The sequence below is a fragment of the Erithacus rubecula genome (assembly GCF_903797595.1).
Source record: "Erithacus rubecula genome assembly, chromosome: 2".
Classification (NCBI taxonomy): domain Eukaryota; kingdom Metazoa; phylum Chordata; class Aves; order Passeriformes; family Muscicapidae; genus Erithacus; species Erithacus rubecula.
Genome location: NC_136685.1, coordinates 61,877,256 through 61,898,899, shown reverse-complemented (window position 1 = coordinate 61,898,899; position 21,644 = coordinate 61,877,256). Strand labels below are relative to the sequence as shown.

General features: G+C 38.0%; 1 protein-coding gene across 1 annotated transcript in view; it reads right to left on the bottom strand.

Moving 5' to 3' along the window:
- The window catches only part of MAP3K5 (mitogen-activated protein kinase kinase kinase 5), a 95,066-nt gene that overhangs the window by 32,747 nt on the left and 40,675 nt on the right, over positions 1 to 21,644 (bottom strand). The window contains exons 4-11 of the mRNA XM_079298392.1: positions 21,036 to 21,229; positions 20,624 to 20,792; positions 19,573 to 19,679; positions 16,981 to 17,151; positions 12,942 to 13,054; positions 6,790 to 6,949; positions 4,583 to 4,736; positions 3,795 to 3,902 (exon numbers count right to left, since the gene is read on the bottom strand). Of these exons, the coding sequence (XP_079154518.1) occupies positions 3,795 to 3,902; positions 4,583 to 4,736; positions 6,790 to 6,949; positions 12,942 to 13,054; positions 16,981 to 17,151; positions 19,573 to 19,679; positions 20,624 to 20,792; positions 21,036 to 21,229 (1,176 nt within the window). The remainder of the gene's footprint in view (positions 1 to 3,794; positions 3,903 to 4,582; positions 4,737 to 6,789; positions 6,950 to 12,941; positions 13,055 to 16,980; positions 17,152 to 19,572; positions 19,680 to 20,623; positions 20,793 to 21,035; positions 21,230 to 21,644) is intronic.

Here is a 21,644-nt window from a genome sequence, read left to right as displayed (position 1 = left end):
CATGGGTTTCTTTCATGGGGTAAAGGAACAGGAGAGAGTAGCCCAATATAAGGAAAAGTTGGATTTGCATCTTGAAGTGGAAGTACTGATGCTAGTTATGGCATGTTTGTGAAACTACTGTTTGAGTTGCTTGGTCCTTTTGCAGAGTGAAGATCAACTCAATCCCTTTGCTTAGGAGGAGAGGTTTCTGCACAGTCTTTTACAACTCCCTTCATATACAAAACCTGCTCCAATTTTCCACGCTTATAAACTCTCTTAGACCTTAGTTATTGGTGCTTGTCCAATTCCCAGTACTGAAATTCAAATAAGTTAAAATATATATGTCTTGAGAGGCAGAAATGCTCAAGAAACGTAACAAGAAACATTAGCATTGCTTTTTACCTGTCATCTACATGCAACTAATCTCTTAAACCTTAATTACCACTCAAAGTTCTCAAGCAATGAAATAGCATAAAAAGTTATGTCCCTTCATGATCTTGCCAAGTTTTGAATACATTGGAGTAAATATATCAGGCGTGTTATCCAAATTCAGCATCTGTTCTTTGGTTAGGCAAAAAAATCATCAACTACCCAAAACAAAACTCAAAATGGATTCAGAAGCCAAAGGAAAACAGAGACAGACTGTTCTATTTCAAACTTACAAACAGCACTGCTGCATTCCTCTAACCCCATGCGGGAATGGCTGCTAAAATTAGGGAGCTGCAAGGCAAAGGTAATGTACATTCTACAAAATAAAACACTGCCTGATTTTTCTTGGCATTCGTTTATCTTAAGCTCAGTAATATTAAAGAAATAAATATTAAAATATGTTGCTAAAAAGCAATAGAAAAGAAAGAGGCTACATTATTTATCCTGGTACTGACTGTCGTCTGTCTAATACAAAAGTGCCAGCTGCAGGCCCCACTCAGTTTCAGTTTGGGTTTGAAATGGAAATTCAGCTTCTTTGAGCATGAAAGGAAGTTCACACACTTTGTAACTCACAGATCTTATTCTTGGAGCACTGACTGAACTCTGGAAAACAAGTAGAACCATTAATTTATGTGCCAAAATGAACTGAACTCTGAAGCAAAAATTGCTAAAGCTCTGACAGACCTATGGTTGGTAGACTGAACTTAGATGAAGAAGTTTCCAAACCCAGCTGTCTAACATACACTTGCATAGAGATAGGTGGTCTTTGCTTGTTAATGAGCCCCAAAAGTGCTTCTTTCCAGGCTACTAAGGACCAAAGTATGGGTCTTCCTCTGTGCAGTAGACTGACAGACAATACATCCTTTTTCTTCACAAAATCTATTAGCAAAGACAAATATTATACTGGTTACATTCAGCTGAAAAGGAAACTGGTGCCTCCAAATTTTTCTAGACCCTTTTCTCTCAGTGAGATTTGTGATGGATTCTAATTTGACAAATTGCAGCAGACTACAATTGTACAGCTGAATGGATATCTACCAAATTGCCCATTGCATTGTTTTATGGGGCATGATGGCTCACAGGGCACCGAGTATCAATCAGATTCCTGGCTACTCAAAAAGCTCACCACAGTAAGGATTCTGGCCACAGCAAAAGTACAAGGAGTGCACTTAATCTCTAATGCCAGTGATTGATGTTAGGCCAGAAAAATAGGAAAATACTATTCTGCAGAAAATACAAAGACACATGCCTCACATCAGAAAGGAGAAGGGGAAAATTGAAAGAAATGTTTGACATGCTATAGAGAAACACCTATTTTCTAAACACCAAACAGGCATAGACTAATACATCCAAATCCTTCAGACAGAGAATAACTGGGTAGTCCAACAACACATATGAAAAATGCCATTGCTGAATGTATTTAAAAAAAATCCCAGTAGCTAAACAATACAGAAATGCGCCATGGAATACACTTTTTGGAATATGAGTACACATGATCAAGTAAGATTAACTCAAACTGGAACATAGGAAGTTATGGCAATGAGGTGCCACGTGTGGCCAGTACACCAAGCCTACTTCTTTTGCCTAAAAAGAAACCTGCATGAAAACACCCCACTAAGAGGTATTAGGACTGTCCTAAAAAATACTGTCATGTAAACACCAGAGAGAGAAAGGAAACACTTATTAGAAACACCTTGTTAGCAAAAGAACAAATGTGTATGAAATGTCAACAATTTCAGACTGAAAACTAGAAGTCTTAAGGCAACTCCTTTTCACTTCACCAGCAATATTCTGCTCTTTGCTCTTCTAGAGTTGCAGTGGAATTCTGAAAACACTTTTCAGCATGATTGGTCAACTGGGAAACCTATATTAATATTCAGAAAGAGCTTGATCACTTTATGGGAAACATTATTTGGGAAGAGTGTCTGCAACAGAGGTAAACAGAACTCAACAGTCCAGAAAATTCCTTCTAGTCCTATGTTCCTTCTTACCCTACAGTTAAGCCCCTTTACAGAATGAAATGTATTGCTGGGAGATGAACTCAATATACACACAAAAAAGTCCACAAAAGAAAGGAAAAAAACCAAGGCATGTTCAAGTAGTCTCTAAATAGAATAAATTCTGACTACAGAAATACTTTCTGAACAGGTATTTTAGAATAACAAGATTAAGTCTGTTGTTCTGCCAAATAATTATTCACTGTATGGTAAATTTTTATTTTTCCCAAGAATTGCATACATTTATTTTTTTAATTATTATCCGAGGCTGAGCCTACTTCAAAAAACATCAGTCAGAATTAACCACAAGTTAATAGAAATTTATTGGTCTAGGAAAACATTTCAGTTTGCTCTCTAAATAAGCTATTTCAGCTGCAATTTACATTTTCTCATGAACTCACAACAAAAATTCTAAGCAGTAGAGTGTAACTGTATTTTGTGTTCAGAAACATTTCTCCTTTTACAGACTACTAGCAGGAAAGCTGAAGATTGGACTTGCCAGCGTTAGGTCAATGATTTGACTGGTGATCTTGAAGGTCTTTTCCAACCTAAATGATTCTATGGTTACCTGAAAAACAGGTCCTTATTGTCCTATCCTGCAGGCAAACAAAATGCTGCCATGGAAGAATGTACAGTGCTAGTTCTCACAAATCACAGCATCCCTGGTTTTGCCTCCAGCTGACTCAGTCTCCATTCACTCTTCATATACTCCTTCATTTTCCCTAGCTGACATCCTTCTCTAAGGTTCTATGACATCCTCCCTGTCTTCCCTCTTACCAACATTTTGCTTCCTAAACATCCCAGATTGCAATAACCATTCCAGGTTTTCCTCTCCACTTCCGTCTCCAGATTTTCTAAGTTCCTTTCCAAATACATCTATCTCACATCTTGACATACAGACTTCTCATAATTTTCAATTTCTATAGCATCCATTTATCCTTCTGCCAAATGCTTCGTTGGCATTTGATTGATTCTGCTCCCATTTTAACATCCCAGTCTCTATTACTTTCATATTAAAGGAGTATTTATCACAGCTGACATGTAAAACTGCAAGGGCAGGAAGAAGATAGTTCTCTAAGTGTAAGTAGTTTATGCTACATTATTGGTGTGATAAATTATAAATTACTTATGAGATCTTAAGCAACAGATTTGTTGTATATTATATAATGGCTTAAAATAACCTGAAGGAAAATATAAGTTATTTCAACAAATTATGGGAAACAAAAGATCCACTGAAAATCAGGACAATCTTAAGCACAGCAGTACATCTCTGCATCTTCCTGTGTGTTACTAAACCACTTTTCTACTTTCCAGAATCATAATTAGATGCAACTGGTCACATGCTACATGCTTTATGTACCATGCACACTTTTAAATTGTGAAACATACCTTGTCATCAGGCAGCACATGCCAGATGGATACTGTCTTCTCCTCAGCTTCACTGTTGATGGAGAGATATGAGGGCTGATAGATTTTTGTTGGTTCTAATATTAAAACCTTGCAGAAAAATAAGTTTCAATAGTTAATGCAAAACTAGTAGAACTTCGAAAGATACTGAAATCTGTTAGAACTATTTCTTTAGTCATACCATAGCAGGAAAAACAGGGAGATAATGAAAAGCAAAATTTTAGGTATGGGCTAGTTTAGTGTGGCTGACAGTAACTTCAGATTAAAAAAGAAAAAAAAGCCAACCCTAATTTTTTTTTCATAAGGCTGATCTTTAACCTCTGAAAAGGCACAGTCTTAATTGACAGTAGAGTATACTAAGCCTGCTGAGCTAGAAAAGGACTGAAATTAATTAAATATCCTTTTATCAAAACACGGTATAGTTGACATATAATCATCTAGAGTACACTGTAAATATTTGCTCTAGAAGTATACCCATTGGTAGAAAACAATAAATAGCAAAATTCTATCTTGACTTTTTTCCTCATTACTTTTGTATGGAGCACATCGTGCAATCCTGTTGTACCCACGTGCAATCAACTAAAATCAATCTAAGATGCAGGCCAAATACATTTCTTCAGGACAAACAACTTATTGTCTGGCCACCAAAAAAAACCCCAGTGCTTTGTGCTCATTTCCTTGACATCACAATTTTTTTTTTAAAAACCCATCCCCCAAAAATATGACCAAAAGAAGTCTCCAAATCCCAACAAAGCTTTCCAGCCACTTACTGGAAATCGGACTACAGTCACATCTCTCTTCGTGGCTTCAACAAGGAAGTCCATCCAGAAATCCACGAGTTCCTGTTTGGCTGTATGTTGCTCTGGAGTCAGTTTCTTAAAATGCTGACATATCAAAATAGTCTCTACAATAGACTGCAGGTACCTGTGATCATTCAAACACACAGACAGCAAATTCAGTACAGTTTGTAAGCAGTAATGTCTCTACTTTTAAACACAACTAAGGTATTCACCATTGCAATGCCAAGGCTGCCAGTAATATTTTGCTTCTCTAGAATTGCTTTTCATAATAACAATTCCCAATTAGAGTGGGAAACATAGCTGCTAAATGAGGCAAATGAAATATGAAAGAGTCCTGGAACACTTCTTCTGCCAATATTCCTGATAGCATATACTGTCTTCCATCCTAAACCATGAAAAATTCATGAAATAGCTAAATCCTCTACCTAAGCACCACACTGAGCCTTTGTCCAACTTATTTCAGTAATGACCTACCTCAAATAAAAACTCAGGTGAAAAGTCCAATAGTTTAACTTTCTACACTGTTCTATCTCCTATATTGTGTCTGCATGGGCAATTATTTAAGATTTCTAAAACATGATGCTACTGGAACATATTATCCTACAAAGATGGCAACAGCTATGTTAAACAGTCTTTTGGCATTGCTAGGGAAGGACAACAGCAGTGCTGAGTGTTTCCCCTAAATGCAGTTCATCTCTCTGTTGTTCTGCTTTCTGGGGCTGATTTACGGGGCTTCTTAATAACATCACTTTTTCTTGGCATTTTTGAAAAAAAGGTTGTAAACATAATCTCATGCAATTTTTATGAATACTACAGCAATGAGATACATATGCAAAAAGATGATTTATCACTGCTATCACTTTATCACAGTTAGGCTACTCATGGAAACATTTGTTTCATCCTCAGAGGGTCTTTAGTGAACATTTCCATAGCTGTGCAATTTCCAATTATCCTTCTTAGGCCATCAGGATGGCTGGCTTAAGGTACTGTGTCTGCTCCTGCTTGCACCAAGTGGGCTCTGCTATGAAGCAGGCAACAGACTAGGAAGGAATTGCTCACAGGAGAAATTCTTCATGAAGCACAAATGAGTGAGCAGTATTTTCAGAGTTTAATCCACAGACTTAAACCCCAAAGGCACTAGGGTACATAAAATCCTGACAACCAAGCATTCATAAACTCCAGAAAATTCCACCATGAGACTTCCAGAGAGTGCTATCCAGCTTCTTAGTAAAATATATACTTAATAAAAATGGAAAACCTTGCAAAAAAAATACCCTGTAAAAAGCATTTATGAAGTATTTTGCCTGAAAATTAGAGTTTTTTATTTTGACAGTCTCTGTGTTATATCAATGCAGAAGTTTAGCATTTCTGTGTTTGGGCATCCCTCTGATTACCTTCTGGAGGTACACTCTACCCTTTACAAAAAGATAAGAATACATATGTTGTGATGTTCATTCTTATAATTAGCAGAGTGACAACTTTTTAGTCAGAAAGGAGTCTTGGTTCTTCCCACCTAAGATGATCCCAACCCTTAATTGTTGCCTCTATCCATGGCAGGAGCTGGGAGCCTGCTGTCAGAGCACACATCTCTTGCCCTTTGCATAACAGAAGTTAAGTTCACAGGGTTGCCTTTAACCCTGGATTTATGGCTTTCCTATTAACTGGACTTTGATTGGCAGCCTTCTCAATCACTACAAGATGCAGCTTGCACCATACAGCTCTTGTATTCAGTTCCTAAAACAGCTCCTATGTGCTATAACCTTAACAATATTTACAGGTGTAGGCAGGCCTCCCAAGTTAAGCTGTCTTCATTCCCCAAAACCTTCAGGCTGTTATGACTGAACTCACAAGCCACTACCGCTTCTCTTCAGCAATGCAGCTGCAAGCAACTCCTCCTTTCTCCTTTGCCCTCAGAAGAGCTTGAAGTCCATGATGGATCTGCCCTTCTCACACATCAAATTAGAGACCCATATCAGATCCATCTCTGAATAAGGGCAAAAGAAGAAGAGAACCCCTTCCATGCATAAAAGCACAGTGAAATATTACACACACAGTAAAACCTGTTAAAAACCACAAAACATATCTCCTGTCAGCTGAATACAGTACCTAATGTGAAAGCTGAGGGAATCCAACATTTTAAAATGTAAGAATGTACATGGCCTTGTTTATCACCTTACCATGCTGGTGCCTTTAGTTTAAATAGCTTTTCTGAAGCCTGGATCACTCTTATATGATCATTAGCCAACATACTGGCCCCCAAGAAAGATCCCACTTCCCAATAGCTTTGCAGTTTCTCCAAGCTCCCCTTTTTACCAAGCAGGCTGCTGATCTTTACTCCTGTAGCAAAGAGAATAACAAGTCACAAGAATTTGAATTAATGTAATTAAAAATAACTATTTCCCTTATTCAAATTTTTTTTCATTGCTTACATTATTATACCCTCCCCATTTTGATAAAATAAGATGGAAATCATACTTACCAGTTAATGTTATATGCCTTCCAAACACCCTAATTGGCAGAAGCTTTTTTCCCCACCCCCTTTTCCTACAGGCTTCTCAAGAAAGGAACTTTAAGACATCACTGTCAGGACAAGGCCACAGTCAGATTACCTATGTTCTTGCATGGACCTCATCTGTAAAGGTAAATTGGGGCCTTAGGCTGCACAACATAGCTGCAAAAACTTAACAGATGCTGAATAAGGCACCTATTATGTTTTTTTCTGCTTTGTTTTTTTGACTTACAAGCCCCAAGCCCCAAACTTACCTTTATAGACAAGGTCCCATGCAGAAGGAACAGATGATCCACTGAGCTTCTTCCAGCAGTGATGTTCTTTTAACTGCAGCAATTCCTACCCCAATGAAAGACATCTATTAATATTCACAAGCCCCTCAGCAACTCAAGACTACGGAGAGACTCAGGTTTTATTTTCACTTGCTAAGTTTGCTGAGAACTACAGGCTCCCTTGTGGCCTTCAGGATGAGTTTTAGTTCACATGAGCTGCTACATATAGTTAACATGAGATATGCTACACCATCCCCTGAAAAAAAACAAATTTTCAGCTTACACAACAAGCCGCTCCACCACTGTAGTCTTTTATTCACTTTTCCCATACTACTCCACTATGACAGTTTCCCTCCCACATCATCTTCCATTGTCCTTGATATTCAGGCTGAGTACTCACAAGAAATTTCAATGCAACTGTTGATCTTGTTTTTTTACATAACCTTCCTTAAGTAGCTAGCAGACTAAACTTCACAGTAGAAGCAGTAACAAATATTATCAAAATGGGTATCATTACATAAGCTACATTTCAGCCTACAAAGTTTATCTTGTTTTATCACATTGCTCACATTTTTTATGGCATCAACATCAGGTAATAAAGGCTTTAAAAATGCCACAGATGCTGCAAAGTGTCTCTGATCTGCCTGACAAACGTGGGAATGTGCATCACCTCCATCTGCCCCACAAGGTACCATGGTGACCATCTCTGCAAAGCTTTAAGCCATGGTGCTACACACACTGACACTGTCAAAGAGACCACCTGAAGATGGATACTTGCACTAGTCAGTGGAGAATATGGAGGGGGAATTTGTGTTGATAGTCTTCAACTTTAGCTGGGTTCTAGAGAACAAAACCTGAATGCTTTCCAGAAAACACAGTAAATGGAAAAAATTAATCTCCCCCAGGACTTTAGAGAATCATGTCTAAGCAATATCTACAAAGGCCAAAGGACTCTACTAGAACTAAACATTTGCATGCATTTGATAGCAACACACGAGAAAAGACAGACACCTACTAACTTCCACAGGCTTTTAATGGGACTTCATCATAAGAGATGTATGGAACAGGTATCACAGGGATACATGGATCATTTCAGCTGGACATAGCTTTGTTGGGAGGAAGGGGAATGGGAGGAATTTAGCTGTGCTAGGGCCTTTGCTAAGCTCTGGGTGATGGCACACGTAGTTGCAGTGGCCACTGACCAGCTGTCACAGGCTATTTGTCACAGCAAGCAGCAGCACCAGTCCCTGGTTCACAGGCAGACATGCTCTGCCATGCTTCACTGCACCTGCAGGCACACACCCAATACAACCTTTCCAGGTTCCAGATATGGGAACAGAGGTGAAGCGAGGTACAAACCTGCATTACTGGCTGACAGGGAGAGGTGTTTGTTAGCAGAGTAGGACTGGTGACACCAACCACTTGGAGTCCCAACTCAGTAAGGGAGACTTACAAGAAAATAGGGGGAGAAAGGATAGATGTTGTAGCAGTAGGTCAGCACAACAAGTTTGGGAATCGCTACTGTTATGTGACCTGGATAAAATGGAAGTTTTACCCAAGTATTCTGCAAAGTGGATCCTATTACCTTAGAGAAGACATCACCCTCTCAACAAGTTCTTCTGAGAAAGGTGAGGTACTTGGCTAAAACTTACTCTGGTTTGCTGACCATCCTCTGCAAAGTTCATCTACAAAGTTACTCATCCCTGAAAGGCAAGTTACTTATACCCTGAAATGCAGCTGCTTTGTCATGACATTAACGAGAGGTTCAAAAGACTGTAACTCCAATTTAAAGAACTTGGAAGGGAAGGATTACTTCGGAAACTTGCAAAGTGAACCTTCATTAATCTAATTCTGAGTTCATGGTTTCCTTGTATAATTGCCCTTTTTCTAAGTTTATTTTTATTTCACCATCTTTAAAAAAATTTTGAGAGTATTAAAAAATCCAGGCAAAGTCACGACATTCTCTCCTTCCATAATAAACTTGGCATTCACAAGTGGAGGGAAAAGAAAAGCAGCAGCTGAATTCCAATATAATTTATCAAAAATATTTTGCCTTTAAAACAAATGTGCCAAAATAGAGGAACCATTAACACCAGACAAGCCTTTGTTTTTATAACACTGAGAATATACCCACAGCTTGTGACAAAAATAAGATACAGTAAGTACATATTACCAGTTAAATATTATTATGAAGGTTTTAGAAATAAAGAGCTTTCCTTGCTCAAATATTGATAGAACAATTCATATTACAGGATTCTTTGTGTGTCAAAGTTGTACAGCCTGCAGAGATCAAAACTTTCAATGCAGATCACAGCATTTCTGTTCTGGTCTCAAAGTTCTTTGTATGGTTAAGTAAGCAATACTACTCAGAAAACAGAAGGAGGGTTTTTATTAATGCTCCATTTTCTCATTTAGTTGTGAACTATTATCTGACAAGTACAGGTAGGAACTCTTAGAAGGCAAATTTTCTGATCTGATGCAGAATATGCATCTCCTAATTACAGTCTCATGCACCCTCTGAAGAACTGATAATGGCTACATCCTTCCCTACACCTTTCCCAGCCTACCAATATAATTTCCATATAACCTGGACTGAACTTGACTGGTTTGTTCCTGCTCCTCTCCTGATCTCCCAGCAGAAAGCAGAACTTCTCTGTGTACTACAGATAATGCTGTGGGTGGACACTAAACAGAAAGTACTGCCTGGCAAATCTAAATATTGCTAAAAAAATGGTCTCGTACACACAGATCTAAACAAGAGATGACATCTAAAGAATTGTACACATGTAAGAGACACCTAGGACTAGGAAAAAAACCAAAACATTTTCCCATACAACCCTTATGATTTTGCCTGATTTTGTTTAAAACATTAACTTTAATCCCAGACATATAAAATTCTAAATTATCCTCCGAATCTAGCACAACTCCAGCCATCTGAAAAACCTTGTACAAAGACCATTGTAAGGTCTTGCACCTGGGAAATCATAATCCAGGAATGCAGCACAAGCTGGTATCTATTCCACTGGGGAGCAGCTCTGTGGAAAGGGACCTGAGGGCCCTGATAAGCAGTCAGCTGAATATGAGTGAACAGTGTGCTTCTTCAGCAAAGAAACCCAATGGGATGTTGGGATGTATCAACAGGGACATCACTAGGAGGGATAAAGAAGCCATTATCCCACTCTGTGCAGTGCTTACCATGACACTGCTGGAATAATTTGTTCAGTTTTGGTTCTCACTACTCACAAAAGATGTGGACAGGCTGGAGAGGGCCCAGAAAATGGTCACGAAGATGAACAAAGGACTGGAAGCCTGCCATATGGGGAAAGCTGGGCTTGTTCAGCCTTGAGGAGCAGGCTTGGGAGGGGGTATTATCACCATCCAGTGGGTAAGGGGTGGCTACAAAGAGGATACAGACCCCATTTTAACAAAGAGTCACACGGAAAAGACAAAGGGTGATTAGGTACAAGTTACTACTGGAAACTTTCCAATCAGGCACAAGATTAAAATTTTTCAAAAATTGAACAATCAGCCTTTGGAATCATCTCCCAGGGAAGCAGTGGATTTGCTGATGTTGGACATATTTAAGGTTCAGCTGGACAGAGTGCTGTTTTGAGTGTGCTTTTCCAAAGAAAGTTTGTAGCAGATGATCCTGGAGGTAATGTCCAGCCCAGCATTCCATGATTCTATGAATAGTGACCACAGTCTTACCAACAAGAAATAAATGACCAGTGATACACTTAGGATCTATACTATACATGTGTTTAACACGTTGAAAACATGTTTCAAAATAGCTGAGTCAGTCTGAAACTAAAAGTATTTTGACAATATTCCCAGTAACAAAAAATGACGGACACCAGTAGCTAATAGGAAGGGTTGCTATATCAAGGGTTTTCAGCAGACACCAACTAAATGTTAATATAAGACAGACAAACAAACCCACAAACAAACCACCTAAGGAACAAAATACTTCTGCACTAAATAATTAATCAGCTGGGGATGGAAACTTATGTAAGGATGAACATTAATTTCTGTAACAGTCTCAATACAAACAACAGGGAAAAACAACACTGGACAAGATGATGTAGAAGATGATACCAAATGATACCAAAGAAATAGAAAACAAATTTCATTAGTAAAATAATTTGTACAGATCCAGTTGGCTGTAGTCTGCATGCAACTGAGGAGCTTCTTTAGAATTGAAGGATTCATATTAAACTACACGAAAAAATACAGCCCAGCTCCATTAAAATACCTAGCTTACAGTCAGGCCAGCAAGTGAGTATTTGTAAATTCTATGCAATATGTAGAACATATCTTCTTAACTCCTACTCTGGCACAAAAATTCTAATTTCAGCATAGGATGTGGAAGTATTCTATGCCAACTAAAAAGCAAAATCTCACCCACTCACAGAAGGACAAACACAGTAGTTGGGGCAACTCTACGCAGCCTCACACATCCAAATTAATACCTTCATTCACACCTGAGAATTTAAATTTCACTTCCACTATTTATGCAAAAGTAATCATCTCACTGTGACCTTCATATTCAAAATTACCCAGGAAATTACTTCCAGACACACAGTGCACACCTAATATTGAATCTAGAGCAGTGGCTGAATACAGATACATTTAGTGGAATGAAAAAAAAATGTTTCTTTCTCACTTGATGACTTCCTCCAGAGAAACAGAGATTTAAAAAGACTTTACATAAAGTCATGAATTATACAAATTCATGGAGAAGAATACAAAATGCAATGCATATTACAACACTCAGTCATATCTCCCACATCTTCCCTGAACATATTACTGACTAATCTTGAGTTTCTCCTCTCCTCAAATCCAGAAAATCACAAATGAAATAATAAACAAAATCCTCTTAATTCTTCCTTCTTAAATAAGAAGCTTTTTATGATGAGGGTGGTGAGACATTGGACCAGGCTGCCCAGGAAAGTGAATGCCTCTCTGTTGGAAGTGTCAATCTGAGCACCTTGACTGAGTGAAAGTTGTCTCTGCCCACAGGAGGGGCTTGGACTAGATGGTATTTAAAAGATCCCTCCAACCCTAACCACTGTTATTCTATGATTCTATGAATACAGACATTCAAAAACCTCTAAGAATGCATCAGAAGAGAAACATTCTTCTCTCAACCCAACCCAAGCTTCAGTCAAGTGCATTTTCTTCAGTCTTAGGATGGACTTCTCATCCATATTCTCCCCAGGGGTTTGTGTTTATTTGTTTTAAAGAGTGCTAGCTGGAACTGAATTCCCATTTCAGGGGTTCCTGTTTCACACAAGTGATGCCTTTACAAAGAAGCCTTGTTTTTACTAAGCCCTGGTAACCATTTAAGATCTTGACACTGAAACCAGGTCTTCATGACAGCACTCACCTGCAGTCAGGTGGGATCAGCAGTGGTGTGAAAGACCAACTTAAATATTCACATGTTCTCTATCAAAGTTTTCACGTACAACCACCAGATTTTTCCCCTGCAACAGTGGGTGGTACTTTCACTAGAATGTGATTTCACCATGAATTTGTAAGTTATAATTACCAACTTTCCGCAGCTCAAAAGAAGTATCAAAGCAATGTCCAGCTGCCAGGAGGAGTACTGCATAATTAATTCCTGCTGGTAATGTTGGCTCTGACTCAAACGCCTTCTTGAACCTAGAAAAACAAACATTCAAGCTTACTTTCTAAATAATGCAATCTAGTTGGGGCATCATTACAGTTTTTGGTAATTTAAGAGCTTATCTTCTGTTTACACAGCAAGAATCCATACAAGCAAAAAATATTTTACTGTTTTCCACACATTCTTTGTGGTTATTTTTAGGAGTCTGGTATTTATACATCCTCCTCCCATTTCCTTTCCCCCCACACAACAAGCACAGATCCTAATCATCTGTCCCAGTAAAGTTACAGTACCTTGCAATATTTTCTTTCTAAATAAAAGAGAACAACACTATCAGTTTGTAAAAGACCTATTTCAGAGTTATATTTATTAATAAGTTCATTAATTTAGTCTTCAATATATGAATTTTCATTGACTTGAAACCTTAGATTTTATTGTGGCTCTGCTACAATGGCACACAGCGATATCAAAACGCTTCAGCACAGAAGTAAGTGATACAAGAATATACCTCACATTTAGCTATGATTTCAGCTATTCCAAATTTTATTCTTTACTGAGTGTCTAATTGACACTGACATTGGGAGTTCATATAAAAAAGGACAATACCAGATTTCATTCTCCTCAAGAGGAACTGAGCTATCAAGAGAAATGGCAGAGACATTCACCTAGACCCAGTCTAGTCTTAAAAGAAGTGGACAGAGCACACACTGTCCTCATGCTAGCAATGCAAGTAGCTGTGACAACAGCAACAGGACATCTACAGTGGTTTAAACTTATTTTTCAGAATAAGAACACTTTTGGTTGCACGTGTATACACACAAATTCACACCTCCATAGGGAGAAGGCAGACTACTGTCCTATGTGAGTTAGGGAGCACAAGAGATTCAGTCAACACAACTCACTAGAGCAAGAGCAATGGAGCTTAAAATTACTTTCTAAAGGATGAAAAAAATACAGACAAACAGAATACATTTAAAAATATTAAACAGGTTGTGAGATTAGTATATAATGAAGAAAAACAATCTGTGCAAAACCTAAGGGTTTGACTTCTAGACCATGCTTTAACAGGCAAGCAAAGCTAAGGCATTTTTATTCTGCCAGGCCAAAAACATGGCTGGTTTTTAATTTGATTGTTTGTTGGTTTTTCTGCTCTAATGATGGATGACTTTGAATCCTTTATCATAAGCTCTGTTCTCCAAAACTGTAAGACAGGCTTCTCTTCAATCTGCTACATATATATACTTTTCATACTTCAGCTGCCACCTCCAAAGAACTTAATCATTAGGCAAGCGCCTACTCCTCTAAAGAAAAGCAAGAGAAGCAGAGAGTACTAGATCTTTTTCTTTCATCATCTGCAATTTTCTCTTGTACTGAGAGTTGCAAAAATGTGAGGAAGAAAGTACATACAAAATATTTTTGGCTCACTTAAAAAATCTCCAACCAACACATACACATACAAAAAACACCCAATCTAAAATCGAAACAAAACAAAACCAAAACAAACAAACAAGAAAAAAACAACCAAAAGAAGAAGAAAAAACCCCTATTAAAATCTGCCAATTAACATGACAACAGTCATTGATTCTAAGTATATACATCTAAGAGAAGCCCTCTGTCTGGCATTATCTGTTTGGAGACATAGTGATGTTGGGAACTTGACCACCTTTTCTGCCCTAGAGATCTTCCATTCTGTAATTCTCAAGCAATACAAAAAGGAGAGAGAAAAGATTGACAGAAGAAAAAGCCTTGGAAATTAGTATTTTTCTTCCAACACAAGAGAGACTGTACTCTTGGAAAAAATGTTGTAGTTGCTGACATTTGAGAAAATGTTGCAGTGCAGACACTGAATTAGGAGGTAGCAGTGAAAAGATATGAATAAAGCCTTTTAGCAAAGGTAGCTTTGCTAAGTCTGATTCACACTCTTGGTGTGAAACAAGAAAATGACAGTTAATAATTACTCTTTCTCTCATATTTGTATGAAAGATGTCTTTTATTCTGCTTTCTAATTGTCAGGAAAGCACATTGTTAGTTTAGGTTTTTTTAAATTGGAATAAACCAAAGTACCTTGACATCACTAGCTGTTGCAAAACCAATGCTTTGGTTCTGCTGCCAAACCCTTATTATCGCATGCAATTCACTATACTTTTCTCACATCCTTATTTTTCTAAGACTAAGATAGTAACCTTTATCTCAGCATAACACAGCACTGCCATGGAGGCACTGCTCCTGCACACACCTTGTCCTGTTGTGGCCTGCTGTAGCACTAAGTAGGCCTGCTCCTCTCTGAGAGCTTTTCACTGAGTTATGAGTCAACCTTTCAGCATGTCAAGCCTGCTGCATGACTAACACCAGAAACTCAAATCCATATCCAGGATAAAGTACAAACCAAAAGCAGCTGGGCCATCCGGCACAGCTTCCGGCCAAACTCCAGCTTGGCTCAACAGAGATCTCCTTGTTCTGTGGCAGGAGGTGCACAGGGCATTCTGTGCTGGGTCTCACGTGCCAGAGACTTCAGGGATTATTTAGGGGCTGGGTGGCCAGCACCCTACCCTGTGCAGGAGCTATCAGCCTCTGTCCTTCCCTAAACTGGAATGTCTGCAAGTGCTTCCATCATTGGATCTATGATTATCATGATTGCGAAGATGCATTTATTCAAAGTGGGTTAAAATGGCTACATGAACTCACCACTCTTATACATGCAACCATTCTTAGTTCAATTATGTTTGACAATATATCAAAGTTGATCTGTTCATAAGGCACTATGAACTAGGTGAAAGCAAGATGCACAACAGCAAGAGTAATTAATATTTAATTTAGTCTGTAATAATGCCTAAAATTTGTGTACAGAACTACACTTTTCTTTTTATCGTGTTCCTGACATTAGCAAAACGCTGTGTTTACAAAAGACCCCTGAAAGTTTTTTAAAGACTTTGCACTTTACAGGAAATAAAACTTTTCTTTAATCCAAATTATGCTAGGAGGGATGACAATAATATGTTGCATTCCTGCTATTTCAACATCTTTTAAAAGTCCAGTAAGAATTGCCAAACTGTAAAGCATGACCAGAAGTTATAAACTGCATTTGTCTTCTGAGGCCAAAACTGGTAAACAATTTATCTTATCTTTTATAAGAGACAATTCTAGGCTGAAGTTTACTGAAAACAAGTGATAAATAACAAAGAAGAAAGCTTTCCATTTTAAGCATTTACTTCAACAAGCAGCTGATGAGCACAAGATCAGAGCTAAGATGTGATGCACAGGACACATAAATACAGATTGTCTGTATCCTCATCTGAATGCAGAGAAGGAACTCCTCCTGACAGAAGTCTAGGATGACATCCCATGCCTTCATTTTCTAACCTCTTCAATGTAAGTGATCTAGTGCATTTCAAAAGCATTAAAACCCCCAATATTATTGTTTCTAAAATGAGGATAATAATTTATCTATTATTGACTAGTTATTGTGTGCTTCTTTGACTATTGATGTTACTGTAGTCCACTGCAATATGCATATACTATGCAATGATGCTGGGGTGATAAAACATTTGTCAGCAAGTTTGGAACAGTCAGGATGGTTGTGAGTTAAACCCCCAAGCCTTGTTAGCTAATATCCATCAGACTCCAGACATGCCAATCAATTAATGACAGATTATTCCCTGACCTAGATTCCTATGAATAATACAGTAAACAGGAGACTTCATGCTTGGGAAAAATGTGGAAAAAACACTCTGATGAGTTTAGTTCACACCTAAACTTAAGTCCCTGAGGCACTTCAAAAACTTTGCAGAACGAGATGTGTGAACAACATAAATCTCGACAAATAAGCAAGGAAGTTTAAAAGATTCAATCTTTACCCCCTAAGGATTACAACTATTTGGAAAGAAAAACCAAACAATTCCTGTTCAAGGAATATTTTCCCAAAGCTAAAAAAAAGGACATAGACCAGGAAAACAGTACTCACCAGAAAGTTCCTTTGTCCCTGCTTTCTATATCTATGAACCCAGATTCCAAAAACATGTCCTTGTAAATTCGACCAACCAGGCAGTACATATCTGAAGCTACTTGGTCTTCCTGCTCTACAAGGGGAATCATAATTTCTAGAGCTTTCTGTCTGTCTCCAGGCAGATTTCGCCTGTTAAAAATAATAATTTTGATTAAAAAAACCAACAAAGTTCACAAAAATTTGCATTTTTTTAACACAGGCATGTGTTAAAAATTTCATCCACATAAAATGAAAGATAAACACAGTGGACTATGTTATATATACACGCTTATCCCCATCTTCCTTTTTTATTTTTTCTTTTATTTATATTATGGGAAACCTCTATAAAAACCCCCAAGCACAACCTCTCTCTCTCATGAACCATGAACTATAGTAAACCACTGAAAGAGCATCAAGAGCCCCCAGGGAAATTCTTAGAAGGATCATGTGTTACTTCCTTATAAAATAGAAAAATATGAACCTTGATTTCATATCTAGTATTTCTTTCATTGTAATTCATGCTCTAAAGGAAAAAAGAATCAATCTCATGTTTGTAATTATACTTTTTATATAGATTTTAACTGTGAAGCAAAACATTCAAAAAGCACAAACCAGATTGAACTCCCAAGACAGTGAAGGTTTAGGAGTAAAGCCAATAAGGCAATATTAAAAGAAGTATTCAGACAAATAAACCACGTAATTGCAAGCATTAGACACTTCCTGGTGAGTCACAGTTATGATACATACACATTCAGTATCAAAAGTTTAGAATTTTAACATGTTTGTGTACTGAACAATCAAATGACTCCCTTTTCAACACTTCCACGTCTTGTATCAACTATCACTAATCTAGATTAGTGAATTTAATGAGAACAAAGCCAGTACAGCAAACAATGTTTTGCAACATGGATTATTTACACTTAGCTGGTCTTCAGAGACAGAGGTCCCTACTTTTATTTCTGTTTACTTTTCCATCATCAATGCCCTCACACTTTCTTGATTTAGGTCAGACTAATCCTGACTAATTGAGCCGCTCCATCCTTCCGTACTAGTGACCTGGATAAGAAGCAAGACACACATTTTTTTTTCGCAGCAAAGACTCAGAAGTGCGGAGTATTCCAGACCTGCCTCAGCTCACAAAATATCCTCTATAGTCCCAGCAAGGAGAAAGTTACAATTAGCCAAAGTAATTCCTTCTTGGCATACCAAAGCATGAATGTTTTCATGGCTGTCATGGCTTCCAGTTTAATAGTCAGTCTAGAGAAGAGAGGAAGAGGCAAATCTCATCCAGACTTCTTTGGAGGTACTATGTAGATCTTTTGTCAGATACTCTCAGAGGCAACATCTTAGAATCAAAGAACCAGTGAAGTACAAGGATATGCCTGAAAAGATTATGCTGCAGTTTTCCAGGTTTTTAGTGCCTCAATTAACTAGTCTTGCTTTCAAAAGTGACTTTAAGAAAACTGAGACCTTGAGGTCTAAACATCATGTTCCAACTCCACGGAGCATCTAGTGACCCTTGTGAAGGCTTTGTAGAAGTGCAGATATATGCTGGATTATTTAATCTGCAAAACTTCAAATATTTATGTCAAAGTGGAAAGAAAAAAGGCACAATATTTATAACTTCATTTACTTGGCATAAAGGCACAAGAAAGGATCTGGACATTTTATTCAGTCAAAAAATGCCAGATAGCAGGTTTTTTTGTTTTGGTTTGGTTTTGTTTGTTTTTTTCTTTCAAAACCAGATTTATTTTTTAAAATAATTCCTTGTGACATGTTTCAACATCACTTTCACATGATATGTAGTTTTAAGCCTCCTCAGTAAACCTGAATTACAAAATTCAAATCTGTGAGAAGCAGAACCATCTATAGATATTTTCTATACTTGACAATTTCAATGCCTCGGTTTACTCCTCTAAAAGACAACAGGAAAATGTTCACTGTGATAACAGCAGAGAACATCTGCAGCTTCCTCTGAAAAAATACCCTTTTAGTCACTTGCCTAAATGTCAGTATCCTTGAAAGAACATCTAGGCTTGGCTTTTATTTAAACCCTAGAAGCAGTGTATGTTTCTCTATGTATCACATTTTGCCTGTGTTATCAGAGAATATGAAAATTAGTTTATCATCATAATACAATAGAATCATTCTATGGATCTATTTGATGAAAGGTCTGCTTCTGTCTCCTGACATTACCAGAACTCAGAACTGAATGAGATTATGTCTTTGCCAGCACAAATGATGCAGCACTGTCACTCACACAGCAATGTTAAAAGTGTATTTTACAGAAAGAAAATATAGTTAGGTATTTTTTTGCTCGAATTTAGGTACTGAAACAAAAAAAATAATGCAACCCCATGGAAAGACAAATCAAACATGCTAAAGGAAAAGGAATGAAATCTGATAGTATGAGATAAAAAGAAGCTTAGAATCCCCAGAGCTGCTTCAGTTAAAATCATAGGACTTCATATAAAGGTTCCAGTAGGGAACTTTACACAGGATTACTCAACCCTTACAAATTTTGCAGTTTTGATTTACTGTTCCACAGCAGAAGGAAGGGTAGATTCTTACCTGTTTAGTGCAAATGCATAATGCAACCTCACATGGTGGTGGGAAGCCAAGTCAAATGTGGGCAGTTTTTCTAAAGTTTTCACCAATTTCACAATGGAATCATAATCCTTCCAAAAGAAAGGAATAATAAAGTTTTAAGTGGTTGTACTGAGGTATGCCTATATAAACTCCTCTTCAACCTAAGCAGCTATTATTTCATACTAAGAAGTATTTTCAGTCCATTGTATGTTTTATGGATTTCACTTTCTTCAGTCCCAAACTGTAAACAGCTTAGTACTAATCAGAGATGGGAATATGCACAGTATTCAGCAGGGAAGCACAATTTGGTCTCCTGTTTTGCTTTCAACATGGTCCTGGGGAAATTTTCATACATCTGTTTCATGACTAAAGTTAGCTCCAGGAGCTGAGAACATACCAGTGCTCACATTGTGCAGACATTACAAATCTAACTGCATTAGAATTAAGGCATGTCAAATCTCTGAAGTAGGCATAAGCCACAAAAACAAGGCTCTTTTAAAGAACGCTCCCTTTTCAAAGTACCTTACTCACTGACATATTTAGAAAACAAATAAAAATTAAAAAATCAAACTCAAATCACTTCATAATGCTTAAGGAGCACCAGTACAAAGTACGGATAACAAAACAAACAATTACCAGCATCATTCAGAAACCTGAAATGCATATGAACTATTTATGTTTCCATAAGAAACATCACCAGCTTTGGTGACAAGGAATACATTTGCCTATTGATTGCAGAATGCCACCAGAGCCTTTTACTACATGCTGTTCATAACACAGCAGTGATGAGATGGAGAAGAGTTATTACATGTCTTGTACTTTCTAGGTACTGTTATAAAACCCTTTTCTGCTAAGGAAAGGCAAACAGTGAAACTACGAAACAAAATAAAAACATCAGAGAAGACGCCATAAAAGATTTTTACTAGTGAGCTTTATCTAGAGAGTTTATTAAAAGAATCTGCACAAAATACAGTAAAAATTTCGGTGAGAATATAACTTTATTTGCTACTCTTATTATTGCACCAAATCCCACCTGGATGTCTCTGTAGGACAGCAGCAAGTTTATCACGATGTCAGCAGACAAGACTTCGACATTATCTACTCGCTGCCGAATCCTCGCCAGCTCTGCCGCCAGCTCTTTGCCCGTGTAAAGCGTCCGCGCCTTCCTGATGTCGTTCAGGATGGATTCCCGGAAATACTGGCTGGAGAGGGACAACTGCACATCAGCAATTTGGGACAGCTCCCTTATGCTCGTTTTTCTGGCTCCACAGCTCTCCCAGAGCGCAGGTGCAGAACATGGATTGATAGAGCAGTGTCAATGCAGGGGTTTGGTCAAACTGAACTATTAAGTACCAGTTTTTCTGAACAGAAGGCAGGAGAGGCTGACATTTGTCTTGCCAGCTGGAATATTTGTGTTTTACATGGGGTATAAGAAGACAACTCACCTGGAACTGGCCTGTGCCACCTTCAAGAGCTGAATAAATCGATCCACCAGGGGTAAGCATATAGGCCCAAGCAGAGACTCAAAACCAGGAGGCATCAGCTCTGTGAGTCCCTTCACGAAGCTGCTATCACAGCAGTACACCTTGTTATGTGGAGTTATCATATAAGGAACAAATATGTAGTTCCCAGTGCACATCTGCAGGGAAACAAGGGGCAATATTTAGGGCAGTCATGGCTTGGCAAGCCAAAGTGTGAAACAACTGTATATGCTACCTGCAGAATTCCACCTGTTAAAATCAAAGGGAAACCTGATGCTTATTTCAGCAAGACTAAGTTTTGACTCATAAATTCAGTTTTCACATCAAATATGATATACACTCGAAATGCATTATTTCAGATTTCTGATCTGCTTCCTGTAAAAAAGTCTTTTCAGAAGTATCAAGTTCACCTTAAAATTGGCTCAATAGTGAAACAATTCTCAGGCCACACCCTGAAGAGGCAGATGGAATCAAAAGAAGCTGAGGTACTTGCTTTTCAAGGTGGCAGATGATCAGAAGAAAGCAGAACAGTTTGGCTCACAGATACTGGAAACAGTAACACAATCTAGTTGC